The sequence below is a fragment of the Nestor notabilis genome, unplaced genomic scaffold, assembly GCF_000696875.1.
Source record: "Nestor notabilis isolate BGI_N333 unplaced genomic scaffold, ASM69687v1 scaffold10716, whole genome shotgun sequence".
Taxonomy (NCBI): Eukaryota; Metazoa; Chordata; class Aves; order Psittaciformes; family Psittacidae; genus Nestor; species Nestor notabilis.
Genome location: NW_009932387.1, coordinates 2845 through 22767, shown reverse-complemented (window position 1 = coordinate 22767; position 19923 = coordinate 2845). Strand labels below are relative to the sequence as shown.

Below are 19923 nucleotides of genomic sequence, written 5' to 3'. Positions count from 1 at the left end.
TCTCATTCAAAAAAACCCCCCAAAAAATCATGTGTCTTGCAGGTTGATTAAAATTAACTTTTTTGGAACCTAAAAATAGCAAACCAAATAATACTATCTGGAATTAAATCAAGTAACCTTGATCAAACAATTAACTCATCCTCTATTAAATCAATATTTGCTGATGCTAATACTGGAGCTAGTTCCAGTAGTTGGAATTACAGCCACTGATTTAATGTCTTTATTAGTAGTAATTAGGCTGTCTTTCCCCAGTACTATTCTCAAAGCCAGTACTTGGCTGATTTGTAGAAACTGGCCTTGTCAATACCTACAGTACATGCTCTGTAGGCTGTTTTAAGATTCTTTATAAGGCTGAAGGCCCTCTCTGATGGTGTAACTCCATGAGTATTGAGATAAGTTCAGGTGCATGTTGCCACAGCCCAACTTACATCATCTGTTGTGGAGCCACAGTGTAAGGCTATTTTAGAAAAAACTTTTTTTGATTGATGTAAGCCCTAAGAAAAGCAGGGAGAGTTCCTGCTGTTGCAGTGTCAGTGCATTCTCTTTGGAATTTTTCTCAAGATACTACTGCAGTGGTGCTTTTTATAGCAGCTTCAGTTCACAAAAGGTTTTTGTCACCTCAGTACCATTCTGCCTATCCTCAGCACTAGAAATTCTAATAGGGTACTTAACTGTGACAAATTAAGAATTAATTTGCTCTGATGCGCTAACATGACCATGAAGCTCTCTTTACTAGGCCTTTATTTATTCTGTTTTCATTTGTATAATATATTCTTTGCTTCTTGGATCTAATTATGTTCATTTTGGCTGTTAAGTCCTCCTTAAACAATCTTACATGAGCTGATCTAATGCTTATTCTTGTTTGGGGAAGGATTTTCTTTGGCATGCTCTCAGGTTTGCAGGAGCATGTCAGTGTTTGGTTTGGTCTTGAATTAGCTGATAACAAATTACTTTGTAATTCTCAAGATCCTGGAGGGTTATTTGGTTCAGATCTAGCATCATGTGATCCAGCATTTATCTCATGAACATAAGTAATAAAGTGGAAGATGCAACAGCAAAATTGCAGTAACAAGCAATAATAAAGTTTGATAATAGGATTGCAATGTAAAAATTACAGTGGGACATCAGACTAGACTACCTTAATATTCTCTTCTGACCTTAAAAAGGATTTACATTTCTCTTGATGTTTAATTTTGCTTGTTAACAAAAAAAGCATTCTACTCCAAAGTATGGGTCCATTATTAGGATTCAAAGATGGACTCTTCTCCCTGGAAAGACAGGCCATAAACAAAATGGCTATGATGTAAATTATGGAACTGTTATTTTGTCTATAACCCCCAAATCAGCATGTCCATTAATGCCTTAATGGAGAAAATATTCAAAGGAACACAAGATTGAGGCTACTATGTAATTTTGGAATTTTACTTTCCATTATTTTGTATGAAAACTAGTATGGGAAGTAATGCATTTAATGGCATGAAATGTAGTAACTGGGAAAAGAATGTTCTGGGATCACAGTTTTTGAACCTAAAAGGGTTGCTGCTTTTCAGTTACACGATAACTTTTTTCAGTGTTACTACTAAGAAGAATGTCTGTCATTAGTCTAATAATGAAGGTGCAGTGGTGTTATTTAGTAGTGAATATGAAAGAGGAAACACCACATGACTGTGACAGCCAATATAGGTCACTTGCAGAACTGTCAGAACCTGGATGATGCTGACGAAGTCTGGCAAGTGCTGATCTAATAGCCAATGTTAACATTGTTTTATTTGCAGACATTTAATATTGTTTATTTTGGCTATCTGTGATTTGAGGACTCTTCTGAGATAGATTGCTTTCTTCTCTGTACTACTGCCTTTATTAGCAGTTATCCAGATCTGCAAGGCATCTTAGCTGTTTCTGTTAAGTATTTGAAATTAAGTACCAGTATATAACTTTTTAAGGATATTCAATATGGGTAAGTCCACACAGAATCTTTAAAAATACTTCTGATTTAAATTATCCTCATAAGAATCATTATGCTTCACAGCTAAACTTAGCATTTCGTAGATGCAGATTTTTGCAGTGGTTAAGAACTATTTTTTTTTTTTTTTTTTTTTTTTTTTTTTTTTTTTTTAGTAGAACTGTGCATTATCTTACTGGTTTGCAGCTTTCAGGAGCATGCTATCAATGGTGTAACTTATTACTGTAATATAACCAGATTAACACAATCACTTGGTTTAATTGCAGATTGGCAAAAGAAAAAGTTATGTATGAAAATGAAGTAAAACAGCAAGAAGAAAAGATTGGAAAAATGAAAGCTGAAGCATCTGATGATTATGGAATTAAGAAGCAGGTAAACTATCCTAAAACTTGTTTTATAAAATCCTTCTTTGCTTTCTTCTAATAATAGTCATATTAAGCACTTGTAGAAACTTCCTTTACTCCAGAACTATTAAATTCTAAGGAGACCTTATGGATTATATAGTACTTGGTGTTAGGATGGCTGTCACTCACTAACAGTGTGTATGAGGCCATACATACATGGTCTGGCATTTAGGTAAACTAAGTGCTTGCTTGCTGGTAAGTGCAAATGTTTGATAAGTGAGTATGTGAGACTGTTTGATAATTTATATGAAGATGAAACATTTAAACTCCTGAGTGAATATACTAGTGTCCCTTTGGTTAAATCACAGACCTGAAAGAGAGCGAGCAGTGGGTATGCAAATGCTCCTACCAGATGCTGGAGTTTGTAGTGAAGTCACCAACTAGCAAGGTGTATGCTATAGTTTGATCTGTTTGAGAGTATGGTTTCATGTCACTATTGCAATATGACTAAATGACTAAATTGTTCTTGGAAGGTTTCCCACAAAGGACAGTGTTTGCAGATGGTTGTTACATGGCCTTTTGGAAGGAGAAGAGAGTGTCAAGTTTCCTTCTCACTGGGAGAATGCTTGTGTTTGGGAAATTTGTGTTTATTGTGTTACATGTCACTGGAGTGACATGTCTGTGCTTAACTGTGGCCTTTATATTCTTTCGACTAAATATGTTATCTTTTGACTATGGTTGGGTTTTCTCTTAAGTCTTCACAGAAACTGAAACTGTAAATTAAAATTATTTTATTTTTTTTCGCTGTTATACATTATAAAATGTAACCAACTGTTCTCCAATCTTAATTTTTAAACAATGGAAAAGTAAGTTTAACAAAACTCAAATACAGAAATTAACAGGAGAGGAGAAAGACCTTTTAAAACAAGCTAAACCAACTTTTTTTACTAAGTTCAGATTTCAGTTCATGTGTATATGTCCAGCCTTGCTTTCATTATGCTACAGGAAAGAAATGCAAATGAAGAATTTGTATATAAACAAACAATTGTATTTATAGAGCTGAGCTGTCTTCTGCCTCACCATGGTCTGAGACACTAAGATCCTACAGAACAGTAGCCTTTCTGAAAATCCGCTGGTGCTAACAAGAATTAATGAATGCAATTCCCATTTTTAGTGTCCCCCATTCATCAGATTATTTGACTGCACCATAGTATTTCCGCAGTGACCTGCAAGACATCATCAAAGTCAAAACCAGCAGAGGCTGTGAACTTCTTCTGTGAAATGAAATGTTACACACTACCTGAAGGTATTCTCAGAGACCAATGACAAAAGCCTTCAGAGAGAACAGTCTCGATTCATTCAGAAATGGCCTGATCCACTTCGAAAGCAATCAGTTCCCCCAATGACACCTTCCCTTCTTGTTCTTTTAGTGCACTTTTCATTCTGGACATTGGTAATATTTCAGGTAATGAAGAATTTGTAGGCTCAGAAAGAACGCACACACTTTTTATAGAATCAGATCTGTTACACTAAGAAAATTACATATTAACAGGAGAGTTTGATCAGAACTGTATTTTGGGTAGAGTTAATATTTTGAGATGTTCTTCAGGAAAAAAGATCCGTAGTTACACATTTTAAAAATTGCTTCTAGTTAATAATTCCTAATCTGAATAACTGTATGTATTTAGAAATATGGTTGTAGTCTTTTTTTCAGTAATGTAAAAATGAGTTATCAGCTAAATCAGATATGTACATACAAATCAAACCAGGGTTGAGGGAGAGATGCTTACCTTTTAATGTAATATTTTCATGTAGCTTTCTAGTTGCAATTCTGCAGTAGAACATATGGTTTAACAGTACACAAGTGACTATGGAAAATTGTACTTTAAAATTAATATTGCCATCCCTACAGCATATGTAGACTTTAGGGTGTGCCTGGCCTGTAGGGAAGGATCAGTCCTTTTGCAGAACAAGAGTAGGGTTTGACTCAGTATTTTTCTCATAACTCCTTATGCAGTTGGGCAGCTTGTGGTTCCTGTGAATTCCAGTGGTCTCCAGCAGAGGCAGTGACCAGCTGGGGCAGTTGGAAGTTGTTAGCACTGCACAGAAAGGCTTATTTAATGAGGAGTAGATTTAACATCTGAGAAACAAAAAGGACGGTTTTATCACAGTGCTGGTATTCACTGGCCAAGATTATTATTTGAAGACCCTACTGTAGGGCATGAGAAGACTGTTACAGTAACCCAGGATAGTTTCCTTCCTCACATCTGAATATGCAGAGTCCCAAGCCTGTTTTATCTCATTGTTATGGTAACCCAGGATATGTTGCTTCCCCCTCCATCTGCTCCCATCTTTGTACAGGCATCAACATGATGGTAGATTGGAATTTGGACAATGGCACCTGCTATACATCAGCAAGTTCACTAAAGAGCAAAACAGGCCATTGATATGTGTATGATAGATTAATCAGTGCATGTTTACCCCTGTTTACCCCTGCAGTGCTTTCCTTTGAGCTTCACCTCCAAGCAGGGCTCTGCTGCATCAGGTCCCCATTTTGATTAGCATCAGTGTCTTGTGGCTCCCACTGTGGTAACACCATGCTTTCAACAAAGCCAGAGCTTTAACTCGCTGAGCATTGATTGGGCCTTATCCCTAAGGGGTCAGCACTTTTCATCTACAACACCCCTGTATTGCCATTGTCCTGGGCACAAGTTGTATTTGCACTGCTTGCTCTGTTGCATGTACTTCAGCTGAATCTGGGGCGGGTGAGTGCTACTGGTGGAAGGTTGTATATCAGAGTGAAAGAATCTCTAGCATTATGAGAGAAGGAAGCTCTTCCTTTTCCATCATAGCTTATGTAAAAAAAGAAACCAAACTAACAACAACCTAAACATCACTCTATCATCTGGGGTTTTTTTTTATCTACAAAGGCAGATGAGAAATTTAGAACTTAATTTGAACCAAAATGGTAGAAAAATACCATAATAATTGAAAAGCACTATTTGGGGAAAAATAGGCTATGAAATAAAAATTTTTGTATCTCAAAATCAGACTTCCCTTCAACTATAAGACTTGTAGGAAAAAGATTTATTAAGTACTTTAATAAAATACTAAATTGAAAATAATCTTAAAAAGTATTTTATACAAAATTTGTCAAGTTTGTAGAAATTAGGAAAAAAATATTAAGAGACTTTTGATATATTCCACCAGATGTAAATTCTGCATGTACTTCCTGTGGAGGGTTATGAAGAACCCTGACTGGTAGCAGCAAGTAGTGCAATTGTACCTCTGTGTGGAGTTTCTCATAATGAAGACTTAGTTTCTACACAGTTCTAATGATTCTCAGTGTATGAAGATTTTACCTGTAGTAGAAACTTTTCACACTGTAATCACTTATGAGTGCACTAATGATAGGAACCAGTAGTTTTCTGTATTATTGTGGTTGTTGAGGTGTCTCATGCATAAACAAACATCCTTTCCCAGCTAATGCTTTTAGATTGCTGAAAGTGGGAAAAGCCTGAAGTATCTATTCCTCATTTCCTCTCAGTGGTATTGTAGATTCACTGTTTGTTAACCATCAGCAATTTTCCTGATAATGTTTTGGTTTGGTTTTTTTTAAAGTTATCCTACAGTTCCACATTACTCATTGCATAATGTAATTTCCCGATGAATTAAGAATCCAATGGACCTAACAGAATTTAGTATCTGCATGACAAAGCGTATATAGGGGTACATAAAGTACATCTTGCTAATAGAATCACAGAATCAGAGAATGGTTTGGGTTGGAAAGGACCTTAAGATCATCTAGTTCCAACCCCCCTGCCATGGGCGGGGACACTTTGCACTAAAGCATGTCACCCAAGGCTCTGTCCAACACAGTTTTTTACAAATATCTGTGAAAACAGCAGTATTTTTCTTGTTTTGTTGAGTGAAAGGTAGAGTATCTCCTGAAACAGCTAAAAATAAATATATTTGAAACCAATGTATGTTGTTTTGGAAAATTGTTGTAGAGGATTATAATTTGCTGCTAATCTTGTTACTGGAGGAGTTCTCACTGAAAGAAATATAGTAATGTTCTGTAACTTTTTTAATTTAAAATGTCTATTTAGCCTCAGAGAAATAATTCCAATTAGTTCAGTTGGCTTTTTACATTTTTAGCTCTTTCCGCCCCCACCTGACTGGTTCAGAGTTTAATTCCTCTCACCAATCAAGTACAATAAGATTAGATGAAACATACAGTTTCACTTTCAGTCTGGTTATTTTCCCTTTTATTTTTTTTTTCTTTTTGTCCCTAGGCAGGGATAGTCTTTGCTTAATAATCTGAACCTCAGCTCTAGTTGGTTAGGTAAAGAGGCAGTGGAAAAGCTAATGAAGAGTCTAATGCTCCCATGTCTCTATTTAGACAGCATCCTTAACAAGTAAGGTTTGCTTCCTTAAAAGCTAGTAACTTGGAAGTCTCTGAACTTAAGTACAGAATTCTATTCCTAACATACAACTGGTATTAAAAATGCTTTCAAACTTTGGTTCTATTGCCTCATGTATTGTCTAAAAGAGACCCAGTGATGGAAAATCATTAGTGTGATCTTTTTTTCCCTTGTTGTCTAAAGGCTGTTTTCCTTTTTATCTAGGCAGGTGTAAGTACATTTTGGTTTCCAGACTTCGTGCCTTTTATGTCCTAAAGCGATCTATTGTAATAAAAACAAGATTAGCCCTCACCTGAGAAGAACTGCAGAGAAAACTCTTTGGAAATACTGAGGCATTACATCTAGAGGGTTTTCCCTTCCTCCTCCAACTTTCTTGCTACAAGTGGTAGACGGTTTGTGGCTGATAAATGGCCATTTCAGTTCTTGAAATGCTTAAACGCTATAGAAACAAACCAGTGTTCTCTACTGGAAGTGTTCTCCATTGGAAGCTTTCCTTCATGGTCCTTTGGAAGTGTCTTCATCAATGTATTTGACATCTCACCTACAATGGCATGCAGTGTGCTTGTGTATCCTGTATTATTACAGGACTAATTATTTGTGGATAGCTCAAGCTGCTTTTGGGCCTGCTATATGAAAATAAAGCAAGTTGCTTCAAAGAAGTAGAATTAATAAAACTTGGTTTTGCTTTTTGTGTGAGTTTGAGGTTTTTGTATTCATCTCAGTGCTGTATCTCCTGAGTTCCTGGCTTCTCTGTGCCCAGCTTTCTCCTGCATCACCTATGCTGTCCTACTCCCTCCATCCCTGCACCACCACCCTGGTGCAGCACATCATGCCTTTATATTCCCTGGTTACCAGTGAGGTGAGAAGTAATACTATTGGTGCAGATCTGAGATACAAATATGCCAATTAGCTAACTAGTAGCCTTAGCATGACTGTTTACTTTGTGCGACAATCTCTTCCCTTAGTAGGGTTATTAATTTTGGAACCATTGGTGTTCATGATGATTAGAGATGGCCTTTTTTCTTTTGGGTCTCTGGCTTTCCATCAGATATGGCTGTAATTAGTCAATGAATTCCAAGTATTTTACAAACTTTCTGATGAAAAGTAGTTCAAGCCAGTATCACATGTCCTAGCAAACAGAATTATTTGCATGTCTTTTTCTCTTCCTTCCCACCATCTTTGAGTAGATCCATACTGTTAAAATTACCTGTGCAACAGTCGAAGGGCAAGTGATTATGAGACATTACTTAAAAGCATGAATATATATTCTTGTGTGTGTATATAACTGGTATGTATATGAATCATTCACATTTATCATGGTTTTTAGCTTATCTCTTGTGCTCAAACACCACTCCTGTCATATATAAAACAGTATTGTCACTATACACCATGACCCAGTAGTTTATTAGGCTGTCCTTCTAAATATGTTGGGCATCTTTCAAAAGAAGGCAGTTTCCTCCAACATGATGGACCTCTCCAACTGCTAGAGTGTGTACAGCCTATTTACTAAATGCAACGTGGATTTTCTGTAAATTGGATCAGATGATGCCTGACATCTGCTCCCTTGGTAGAAATATCTTCAATTCTGAAAGACAACTGACTAGGAATGTTGCAGGTTGAAGAGACTTGTTTAACTGGCTTATTCAGTACACTTAAAGGAAAGGGAATATCATCCTCACTGTAGCTGCAATAGCTGTTTTGGTCCTATTGTGCACATACTTACTGACAACAAATTCAGTTTGCTTCTCCTGAAACATATTTTTGGGCTTTATTGCTCTTAACACTGTATTTAGATGCGCTTTTGTTAGTCAGTACTTCTGTTTGGCACTGTAGTTCACAGAAACCTTGCATGGTTCTTTGCGAAGTTACATCAGTTTAATGTAATAACTTCCTCTGTGACCTGCTTATAATTTAAACTCCTTAGAGTTCGGTCATAAAGTCTGATAGAATTTTCATGGAATTTGGAGAGCAAACACTTCAGAAATTTCTGCTTCAAAGCTTATCTAATTATTTAACCTTTTGACTTTGCTTTATTATATACATTTGTAACAGTAAATGGTCTACCTGAAATTATCAACATTACTTGAAAAATATGGTTTATGCAGAAGTTATCAAAGTTTGCATAGGTAGTTTGGTAATGAACTCATAATACCGGTTCCACATAATTCCTGTTTCAGTCTCCAACTGCTTATACCTATGGAATATCATTTCAGGATTTCTCATCCTTCTGGTTTCTATTTATTATTGCATAGCTGAAGGCAAATTTAAATAAAACTGAGATGCCCCTTTGGATCTCAGTCAGATTGTTTTGAACAGAGTGATTGGGACATTTTTGTTCTTTTCTTACAGCAGCCTGCAGGACTGCAGTTAGAAGGTTCTAGATTTATATGCCTTCCCAGATCACTTATTGAGTGGCACATACCAAATACATTAGTATTTTTCGTATCATCAACCAGCTTTACAATACACAACTATTTAGAAATGCTGGCCTGAGGAAGTCACTACTGGATATTCTCACTTCTGTGGGTATTCTTCATAGAACACATTTTCACTACATATAGCAGAAGGCATCATCTCGAGCAGTTTACAGTATACCTCATTCTGTGGAAGTTAAAATCCTTTATTAACACATTCACTGCTGAAAGTGTAATATGCAGAGTTCCTAGTCTTACTTTTAATAGTCCAACAACAAATGCTTAAAATTAAAGTGATAATACCAACCAGACCTAGAACTTCGGGTGCTTAACTTTTTTTTTTTTAACATTTGTCAACCATCTTTGAATCATTAGACAGGTTTTGCTGTAGATCCTCTGAAAGAAAATTAGAAACAAAGTTTTTAAACCCTTTCTCTCAAGAAGTACTTGAAATAAGAACTTAAATATATGACACTTACACATGGTGATTACTACATGGTCTTACTACAGAGGGCCTTCCTATATGCATAAGTACATTGTTAACTATAGCTTATCTTCCCTTTTACGATGACCCTTTGGTACAGCAGCATTAATACTGAAAGGAGAATACAACATAGGAATGACAGAATGAGGTAAGCCATTTAAAGGGAACACCTTCTGTTGCAGGTTATCCTGAATGCAGAAGATGTTTCATATTTAAATACCTAACAGATTTTCATTTCTAAATAGATTTAATGTTACTGAACAGCTCTGCACACCTTTACTTCTCAGTGGTTGGATTTCAGATCCAGAAATGTTCCATGAAATAAATGTTCCCTTTTTTAAATCTGAAGTTGTTTTCTTTTGGAGGAGGCAGGATTTTCAGATTCAGTGGGGTGCCAGTTTAGTAATTTTGTTCAAAGTGCATGGTGAGAATAATCTTTCTCCTAAAATGAAGCACAAGGATAAGTAATAACTTTTTATGCATGATAAGCATCAAAAATATGAGCCTGCTGGTCTTTGCTTTTCATTTTTCTTTACCTTTGTCTTTCAGTCAGAGCCTCCTGCAGCGTGCACACAATGTGATCAATAACTCAATAACTTTTTTCATGCAGTAATTATCTCTATGTGGTATTATCTGAACACTGTTTTTCTTTATTACCCAAAAGATGCAGGAGATATTTATATAACCAGCTGATCCCATTTTGGATGAAGCTGCTTCATGACAGCAGGAGAAAGTTTGTATTAAATAGCCTTTTTTAACAAATGCTGCATGGAAAGCTTACCAGGTAGTACTTTTTTTTTTCCCTCTAAGAGAAAAATTATTCTTAATAGTCTTTCACACTTAATACTTTATATTTAATTAAGCACAAAGTAAATGGAAGTGTCCTATAAATTAACAGAGTTTTAAGCCATTATGCTGAGTGTCTTTTAATAAAAAAGCCTGTTCAGGAAATAGGTACAACTGTTCTGAATTCATAGATGATGACTGGATTGATTTTTCAGGGTAAACACTTCCCTTAAAAAATAATGTTCTTATCTGGAATACATTCTCATCTGACTGGCTTCTAATTTTCACAGATCGAGCTCTTACAAGAGTCGCAGATGATGATTCCAGACTGCCAGCGCAGATTAGAAGCTGCACATGCAGATCTTACTCAGCTACTAGTAAGTACGGCACCATAACCCACCAATCAAGAAATGCTGCTGTTTCTTGACGAACTTGGATAAATATGCTTGTCTGCAGTGCAACTGCAGCACACTAGGACTGAAGAATTACTTTTTATAGTAATTCTATAGCATCCTAGTATCCAGGACTAGTATCCTATAACATATCAGTATTTCATTTTAGATAACTGTCTTTGGAGACTTGATCTTCAGTCTGTAAAAGCTGTGTGTGTTAGAATTTTAGAAGCTGTCTTTAATGGAATGTACACTCAACATACTGTTTAAATACTGTACTGCTAGAATAGACTCTCAATTTCTATGCTAGTTACATGATCAGAAAAAACAGTTCATCTACCTTACGTAGTTTTCTAAATAGTGTAGATGTACATAATCTGCTTACAGTGAACTGAAACAGTTAAAATACTTTGCTTACTACTTTCATTATGCTATGGATAAGAAACAAGACAGCCAAGTAAGTCCTTGCCAAGTACTGCTTTATGTTTTATTAGTGACGTGAGCATCACTGCCATGTATTTAAGATATAATACCTGCAGGAATAAACAGTTATCTTGTACAAATAGAATGACTGAAATTATAATAGGTTTGGACCTAGTATCAATAATGATGCTTATTTTAAAGTGCTGTCTTCTCATCAAGAATTCAGCACACATGTAAATGCTACTGTAAGGTTACCCTAAATTAAGCCCCCGACACATTTGATGGCTGAAATGCAAGTTCCTTCTCAAAGGAAAACTTAAGGTGTCTTATCCTCAGGTAGTATGCCTCTACTAGTCATTCAACGACTTACTGAAGGGTTAGCTGGTTTAGATTTCAGCGTCATGCAGAAGTGGTGCTATTGATCCATACAGTGTATGCTGTACAAACTTAAAACAAGGAATGGGCGGAGTTACTGTTGTTAATTTAAAAGTCCTCAAGAGTTACTTTCTGTGCTTGCCTTAACCTTCAGTGGTTTTATTAAAATTAGCTGTCTAGTGGTATGTTTTTTCAGTTGTCAATCTGCTTAAACTTTTTCCTAAGAGTACTCTTATTCTGAGGTCTGTTGTTACTGGTTCCAGTTATGCTGTCCTTGGTTTTAAATATTTAACAGAATAAAGGTATGCAAATCTACTCACTTATGACAGCCATTATCCTGGACCTTTAGTAAGACAATAGAAATAATCTGTGCTTTGAGTCATACAGAACTAGTGTTTTCAATAATTATAAATTCCTTGTTACATAGAATAGTTTGGGTTATGGTTTGGAAGGAACCTTTTAAGGTCATCTAGTTACAGCCCCCCCTACCATGTGCCTTCCACTAGATCAGGCTGCTCAGAGCCCCATTCAACATGACCTTAAATGTTTCCAGGGATGGGGCATCTACCACCTAAGTAACCATCCCCATTGTAAAAAATGTCTTTCTTATATCTAGTCTGGATCTACCCTCCTTTAGTTTAAAACCATTACCCCTTGTACTGTGCAACAGGCCTACTAAAAATTTTCTCCTCATCTTTCATGGAAGCCCCCTTTAAGTATCAAAAGGCTGCTATAAGGTCTCCCCAGAGTCTTCTCTTCTCCAGGCTGAACAACCCCAACTGTCTTAGCCTGTCCTCACAGCAGAGGTGTTCCATCTCTCTGGTCATCTTTGTGGCTCTCCTTTGTGACTCTCCAACAGGTCTTATTTCTTTCCTGTGCTGAGGACTCCAGAGCTGAACACAGTACTCAACATGGGGTGTCAGCAGAGTGGAGCAGAGGGGAAGAATCACCTCTCTCAACCTGCTGGCCACACATCTTTTAATGCAGCCCAGGATATATGGTTGGCTTTCCAGACTGTGACCAGGGGCTTATGTCCACCAATACCCCTAAGCCCTTCTCTGCAGGGATGCTCTCGATCCCTTTATCCCCCAGCCTATGTTGGTACCAAAGGCTGCTCCAACCATCATGCAGGACCTTGCAGCACTTGGCCTTGTGGAACCTCCTGAGGTTCACATACCCCAAGCCTGTCCAGGTCTCTCTGGATGGCATCCTCTCACTCAGGCATGTCAACTGCACCACTCAGCCTGGTGCCATCTGCAAACTTGCTGAGGAGGCACTTGATCCCAATATGTGTGCCACTGAGGAACTATTGAACAGTACTGGTCCCTGCATGGACTCCTGGGGGACACCACTTGTCACTGATCTCCATTTAGAAATCGAGCTGATGACCACTACCCCTCTGGATAAGATTATCCAAAAAATTCCTCATCCACCAAACAGTTCATCCACCAAATCCATACCTCTCCAATTTAGAGAGCAGGATGTTGGGGGGGACCAGGTCAAAGGCCTTACAGAAGTCCACGTAGATGATATCTGTAGCTTTTCCCTTCTCCACTGATGTAATCACTCCATCACAGAAGGCCACTAGGTTGGTCAGGCAGGACTTGCCCTTGATGAAGCCACACTGGCTGTCTTGAATCCCCTTCCTGTCCTCCACGTGCCTTAGCATGGCTTCTAGGAGGATCTGTTTCATGGTCTTCCAGACACAGATGTGAGGCTGACAGGTTGGTAGTTCCCAGGTTCTTCCTTTCTACCCTTTTAAAAATAGGTGCAATGTTTCCCGTTTTCTAGTCTCCAGGACTTCACCTGACTGCCAGGACTTTTCAAGTATCAGGGAGACTGGTGTGGCAACTACATCAGCTGATTCCCTCAGGACTCTGGGATGCATCTTATCAGGTCCCATAGACTTACGTATGTTTGGTTTCCTCAGATGGTCAAGAACCTGACCTTCAGTTACAGTGGGAGGGACTTTGCTACCCCAGTCCCTGTCTTGTGGTCCATCCACTTGAGAGGTGGGGGAAGAAAGGCTGCCAGTGAAGATTGAAACTAAAAAGTTGTTGAGTGCTTCAGCCTTCCCCCAGTCTGTTTTTAATCTTTTGGGGTTTTTTCCATAGTTACCTTCTTAAATTTAATATCATGTCAGTTATTGTCAAAGTACTCAGTAATTTTGGTTTTGATTCCAGGAAAACGAAAAAGAATTGGAAGAAGCCGAAGAGTATAAAGAAGCACGTTCCATACTGGAATCAGTGAAGCTGGAAGCCTAGAAAGTTTTTCAGTACTCTCTCTTTATATGCATTAGCACTGGGTCCATTCCACACTTTTGTTTGACTATGGCTCTATTACTATTGTTGACTTGCTAAGGTTCCCTTTATGCAAACTGGCCTTTCTCTAACTGCAAGATGCATCAAATAAAGGATGTTCTGAAACATCTGTGTGTTCCATATTCAGGCAAAATATAAATATTTCCAGTTGATCTCCATTGCAAAAAAAAAAAAAAAAAAAAAAAAAAAAAAAAAAAAAAAAGCCAATTTAATGTAATAGTGTAACAGGTAATATACAGAACTAGTCTGACCAGTTCAGGCTAAGAATCAAAGTTTAGCTATAAAGACTGTGAGGAACCAATAAATACATTAGAATGAAACAGAATCATGAAATGGTTTGGGTTGGAAGGGACCTTAAAGATTCACCTAGTTCCAGTCCCCCTGCCATGTTTTAGAAGCACCTCATATTTGAAATAATTTCAAGCCATTATAGCATAAGAATCCATACTGAAAGAGGTGGACTAAATGACCCTTCAAAGTGACCCATTTTTTTATTATGATGCAATTTATCTCTAATGTTATCAAGTATGTACTCCTTGTTTATCGTTGCACCCAAGAGACAATTAAGAGCTGATTCCAGATCTTTCTCAATTTGACTGGGGTTGATTCCTAGAGCCCAATTCACACCTTTACCATTGATCAGAATTCTGTTATTTTTTGAAGAAACAGAATTTAGCAGCTGACTAGTATGTTGTCAGTTGGATCTGCTGGCAAGAGTTATGGACCAAATGCTTTTCCTGAAAACATCTTGGTCTAAGTGAGGTTTTTTGGAACTAAGCTCAAACCCTGGAAGATGAAAGATGAAAGAACTGATGACTAAGGGAACAGTGCTTAATCTGCCTGGAAGACTATTAAACCATACATACAAAAGTTGTGGTTCTTTCAGAATAACTTCTCTAAACAGTAAAAGGTAAGCTCTGCTGATGAATAAGAAAGCATTTTACATTAGTTTTTCTAGCTTGAAAGTGCTCTGGCATGTTCCTTAAAGGCAACACAAAGCACAGTGTACCTTTTGTGTGGTGCTATATTGAATATCCTTAATAAAATTTTTTGTTAATTTGCTTGAGTTTGGGTAAACTGCAGTTTCATTACCTCTATTAGTGTACCTTAAGCACACAGAGTAGTAAGTCTGCTTCTCCATTACTCTTAACACTGCTTTGACAGATTATCAACAATGTAAGTTTCTGAATGTTTGCAGAATTACCTATGTTTGAAGTGGCCACACTCCAGTACTAGAGTGCCAAGAGGTGAAACCTTTTGTGACACTATTATGGTTTCATAAGAGTACATGCACACCTTCTTACCAACACTCCATCCTAGGCACGTGGCTGCCAAACAGACTCTGCTTGGTTCACAGCACAGAGAACCACTATTGAGGAGAACATCTGCCTTTGAATGCTCACTTCAGGCAGCTGCTTCTACAGATCTTTATCAGGGAAGGTAGCTGGATTGGACAAAGCAGACTGCAGGTCTTAGCTGGCAGGCTGCAGTCAGCATAACAGTAACCCTGCTTGCAGTCACTGAGTGGCGTGTGGTGAACAAATGCCAAGCTAAAAAGGAGATGGGGGGGTGTCAAGTCTGCTGGGTAAAGCTGAATTTACAATAAAAACTACTCTTCTTCAGAATTAAAATACACAGTTCTGGAAAACAAACCCACAGCAAAGTGATGTGCAGTTGCTGAGTACTACAAGGAATGTCTGTCAGCATGAAACCTAAACAGAGGCATGACCTATAGTGGCTGAAGGAAAGTAGCATCGTGATATGTCTTAAGTTGGTATTTAGAGTTAAAGGCAAATGGGACTGAAGAGTTACCATATAAACCAGACTCCAGGGAAAAGTTTCTTGGTGCAGTAGTTTCCCGGGTAGAGTGGTTTCTCATGTTTACGTAATACTTCTCTGTCCAGGCTATTTTCTTAGCTCCATCCAACTGCACCATGAAGCAAGATGATACTGTCCCCTGTCTGTTTCCTCTTCCACCTTACAAAGTTCTCCAAAAGACTGAGCATGTTCTGTTGTATGGAAAATAGCCAGCTTCACTGCTGAAAATCAAGATGAGTTTATACCTGAAAGTACTTGCTCTCTGTTCTCCAGATGCCTCTGGAAATATCTAACTTCTAAGAGGACAGTAGAACAACACCCATAAAAACTACATCAAAAAATTGTGACAAGACAGCAATAACGTAGGGCTGGCCCCTGGAGGGTGGATTGGCAAAGCCATGCAGATAATGCATTAGTCATGCTAGCAGAGCAGTTGATCCAGTGATACATTATTGTAGACTGCATTTTTCTGGCAGAGCTGTGAGTGGCCAGATGCAGATTACTCATAAAGATAATTATTTTTGCTGACAAAACATTTATCATTTAGACTGGATCCAAGTTCCATAGTAAAGTAAAATGCAGAAAACTAAGTATAAGCAGCAGAATTGTTGCTACCCTCTCAGACCCCAAACTCAAAAGGTAGTAGCACATCAAGTAATATCACGTTATTTCTAATTTCAAAGTTATTTACTCATAGTCTGCATTAGCAGATACAAGAGACCATCCTAAAAGAGAAAAATGCCATGGGAAACATTTTTGACCTCTGTTCTCTTTGAACTTCATCACTGGCATTACTAATGTCTTTCAAAGTCTAAGGTAGAAACACTGCATTTACCTATTCATACAATGATATATGTTAATTTATTAGTTTTCATGCTGCATTTTTTACACCCTGGACAGAGGTACTGCCCTTTTAGTTACACCTCTCTTGATGGCAGAACATGTTTAAGAAGTTTCCTGATTATTTACTAGTTGAACAAAGCATTTGTTTTACTGAGAGGTTATAGCAGAACAGCCATCCAGGTTACAACCTGACTGAAGAAACAGAAGAGGTGATTTGAGAATAAAAAAGAAGACTGAGAACAACTTGGAAATAAATCATTGTTGCTCTGATCACACGTTTGATCACTACTACCTGCTTTTAATTTTACCCTTGCACAATTAAGATTCTTCCCCTTCGATGCAGATGTGCTGCATCCAAGTACAACTACGGAACAAAGCTGGTACCTTAACCTGGAAATTAGTATTTCTTAAGTCCTCACTTACACTGTATAATCAAAAGCCAAAGGAGTGTAAAAACTCTGCCCTCTTTCCTTCACTTGAAGGACTTCCACAACACTCAGGTAAATTTTTTAACTGGCTCATTTAGAGGCCAGTTGCTTTTGTTATAGAATCATAGAATGGTTTGGGTTGGAAAGGAGCTTAAGATCATCTAGCTACAAACCCCTGCCATGGGCAGGGAGAACTCACACTAGACCATGTTGCCCAAGGCTCTGTTCAACCTTGCCTTGAACACTGCCAGGGATGGAGCATTTACCACTTCTTCGGGCAACCCATTCCAGTGCCTCACCACCCTCACAGTAAAGAAGTTCTTCCATATGTCTAACCTGAACTTCCCCTGTTTAAACCCCTGATCATCCTTGTGGCCCTCCTCTAGACTTGTTCCAACAGTTCCATGTTCTTCTTAAGCTGGGGACACCAGAACTGCACATAGTACTCCAAGTGGGGGCTCACAAGAGCAGAGTAGAGCAGCAGGATCACCTCCTCTGACCTGCTGGTCACGCTTCTTTTGATGGAGCCCAGACTACTGTTGGCTTTCTGTATTTTAATTAATACAAAGCATTTTCTTACCTAGTGATAATTTACCAAAGATTCTTTGAAAGTAAGTTCTTACAGTCATAAAAGTAACCATGATTCTAAAACAATGTTTCTGACAGGCCTCTAATATAACACAAAATAAAGTCCCTCAAAATTCTACACAAAAATGAAACCTTGTAATTTATTAGCAGCAGGATTTGGGTTGTTGTTTTATGGTGTTTATGTTCTGGGAGCAAGGTCCAGGAAAAACAAAACAAACAAAAAGCAAACAAACCAAACAAAAAATAAAGCCACAGCACAAAAACAACGTAAAAAACCCAACAAAAACCAACTTTACTTTCTCTGAAAGCCACTGAATACTGAAGAAGAGGATCCAAGAAACATCCAGGCTTCAGCACGTACCATAGCACATCATTAAACCACAAATCCCTTCCTCACTGCTATTCTTCCAGCTTTAACTGCAATAACTGAGCTGTGTCTCTGTCTGGTATTTGGATCTCTGAACTTCTGCTTAGAGTCCAACGTCTATGTCAGTTATTTCTTCCAAAACACAAGCAGAGGAAACAGCTGCCACTGCATCCTTTTACCCTCTTAGTCATTAGCCAAACAGGTACCACTTCCTTGAGATACGGAAATCTGTTCTTACAACTGGCTACTCTATAGTAAAGACCAACCAACAACACAAATAAGAAAACTGAAATTTTTTACTTAAAAAAAAAAAAGTAATTTTGGAATGATTTTAAGAAGTATGGGGAGCAGAGAAAGGCACAGTAAGGTCTGAAAGCACTTTCACAGGGAGCATCAGTATGTACAGGTCATTTCTGGCCATAGCCTACTAGCGTAAAAGGAAGAGAGTGAATAATGTTTTTGGTTTGTTTCTTTTATCCAGCCAAAACATTGTTCATTGAGTTGTATTAGCTGAATTTCACAAAGATCACACAGCACAAGTTAAAAAGAGATGTAGCCACTGAAACACATCTCCAGAAGGAACAGTGACAGACTTCACATCCAACAAAAAAAGCCTATCTTGTAGGCACGTAATTAGCTACAAAAAAGGACTACAAGGTATATCTTCAGGCTCCACCATCCTTTAATAGGAAGGAAGAGCTAACTGCACATAGATATTTCAGGTTAAATCCACAAAAAAGGATAAAGCTGGTACAGCACATCCATTTTAGAAGCTTTCCAAAGCACCTTGAGGTAGGAAAAGGGGACTGACTGCAGAGTGCACAGCCAATTAGCATAGTATCACTGAATCCAAAGGCAAGCATTTAAAAAATGGATATTCTGCAGATCCACGAGCATCAGAATATACCACGTGCTACAAACACTTGCAGCACTCTGTCGTATTTTGACTTTCAGGCAAGGGAAAAGCTTGAGCTTTCATAATGGCACTCACAAAAGGCAGTAAACCAAGCAAGAATTTTTACCCTGCAGGAAATGTAAAGATTAGGAGCAGGAAAGTAAAGGCCTGTTTTCAAATCTTTTCTGCTTACCCTAAAGCAAAGGCTTGAATCCAGATCTGCCAGTTAAAAAAAAAGAACACAAAAACCAAGGAAAAAATTAAAATTAACAAAAACACCACACCCACCCACCCCACCCCCGATCTGCTCTACTTCCTTAGAATAATACTGTTTTGGCAACCCACCTCCTGCATCTCTGGTGAAACCCTTCAAATCTTGATACTCAGTGAACTGGCTTATAAAGCCCAGGTTGAGACCTTTTCCACCTAATATCCAGCCACCAGGGTTCAAAACATTCTCCTGGGGGCATGTGGAATAATAATTCAAGTCTCTGGTTTATCTCAAGCAAACAGAAGGGTTTAGATCAAGGAAAATGCTTAACTACTGGCAACACTTACCACTCCTTCCTAATATACCAGGGTCCTCAGAATTACCACATTAGCAGGATAGTAGGATAGGTAGCTGCACAGCCTCAGACTGGCTAGCTACCAAAAATTTACTACTAAAATTGAATGGTCTGGCCACCCCATAAGTTGCAGTTCTGTTCAGCTGACCTGTATGGCAGAAGAGGTGAAAGAGGAAGTGTGTGTATTTAATATGTGGGTGATAGAAGGCTGTTCGGTATTGTGAAGGACAAGACTAGAAATCAAAGGGTTTCTAACAAACCTGAGAAAATTTTAGAAGACTGCATTTCAGTAAGAACAAATTTAAATTAAAAAATGCAAATTTTACATGGCATGTTACAATGCAGTGGATTCAAAGCTGGAAATGGTTCTCCTGAACAAAAGGACTAGATAACAGTCGAGATGAATTCATTTTGTCTGCCTTCCAACCTTTTATTTGCATTTCTGAATACTCACCACTAATGCAATGCTAAAAATATGTTAAATTCCCAGTT

General features: G+C 38.0%; 1 protein-coding gene across 1 annotated transcript; it reads left to right on the top strand.

The window, feature by feature from the left end:
• The first annotated feature begins 2233 nt into the window (after window positions 1-2233).
• On the top strand, window positions 2234-14082 carry TBCA (tubulin folding cofactor A). Its single transcript, XM_010016365.1, has 3 exons — window positions 2234-2335; window positions 10706-10792; window positions 13789-14082. The coding sequence occupies exons 1-3, from the start codon at window positions 2249-2251 to the stop codon at window positions 13867-13869; spliced, it is 255 nt and encodes an 84-aa protein (XP_010014667.1). The 5' UTR covers window positions 2234-2248; the 3' UTR covers window positions 13870-14082.
• Window positions 14083-19923: the final 5841 nt, after the last annotated feature.

What these genes read in the sequence shown, in the direction of transcription:
- TBCA (XM_010016365.1), top strand. Translation starts at nt 2,249, where the DNA reads ATGTATGAAAATGAAGTAAAACAGCAAGAAGAAAAGATTGGAAAAATG. An exon ending in ATTATGGAATTAAGAAGCAG is followed by an intron (nt 2,336 to 10,705) that starts GTAAACTATCCT and finishes TAATTTTCACAG; the next exon opens with ATCGAGCTCTTACAAGAGTC. An exon ending in CAGATCTTACTCAGCTACTA is followed by an intron (nt 10,793 to 13,788) that starts GTAAGTACGGCA and finishes TTTTGATTCCAG; the next exon opens with GAAAACGAAAAAGAATTGGA.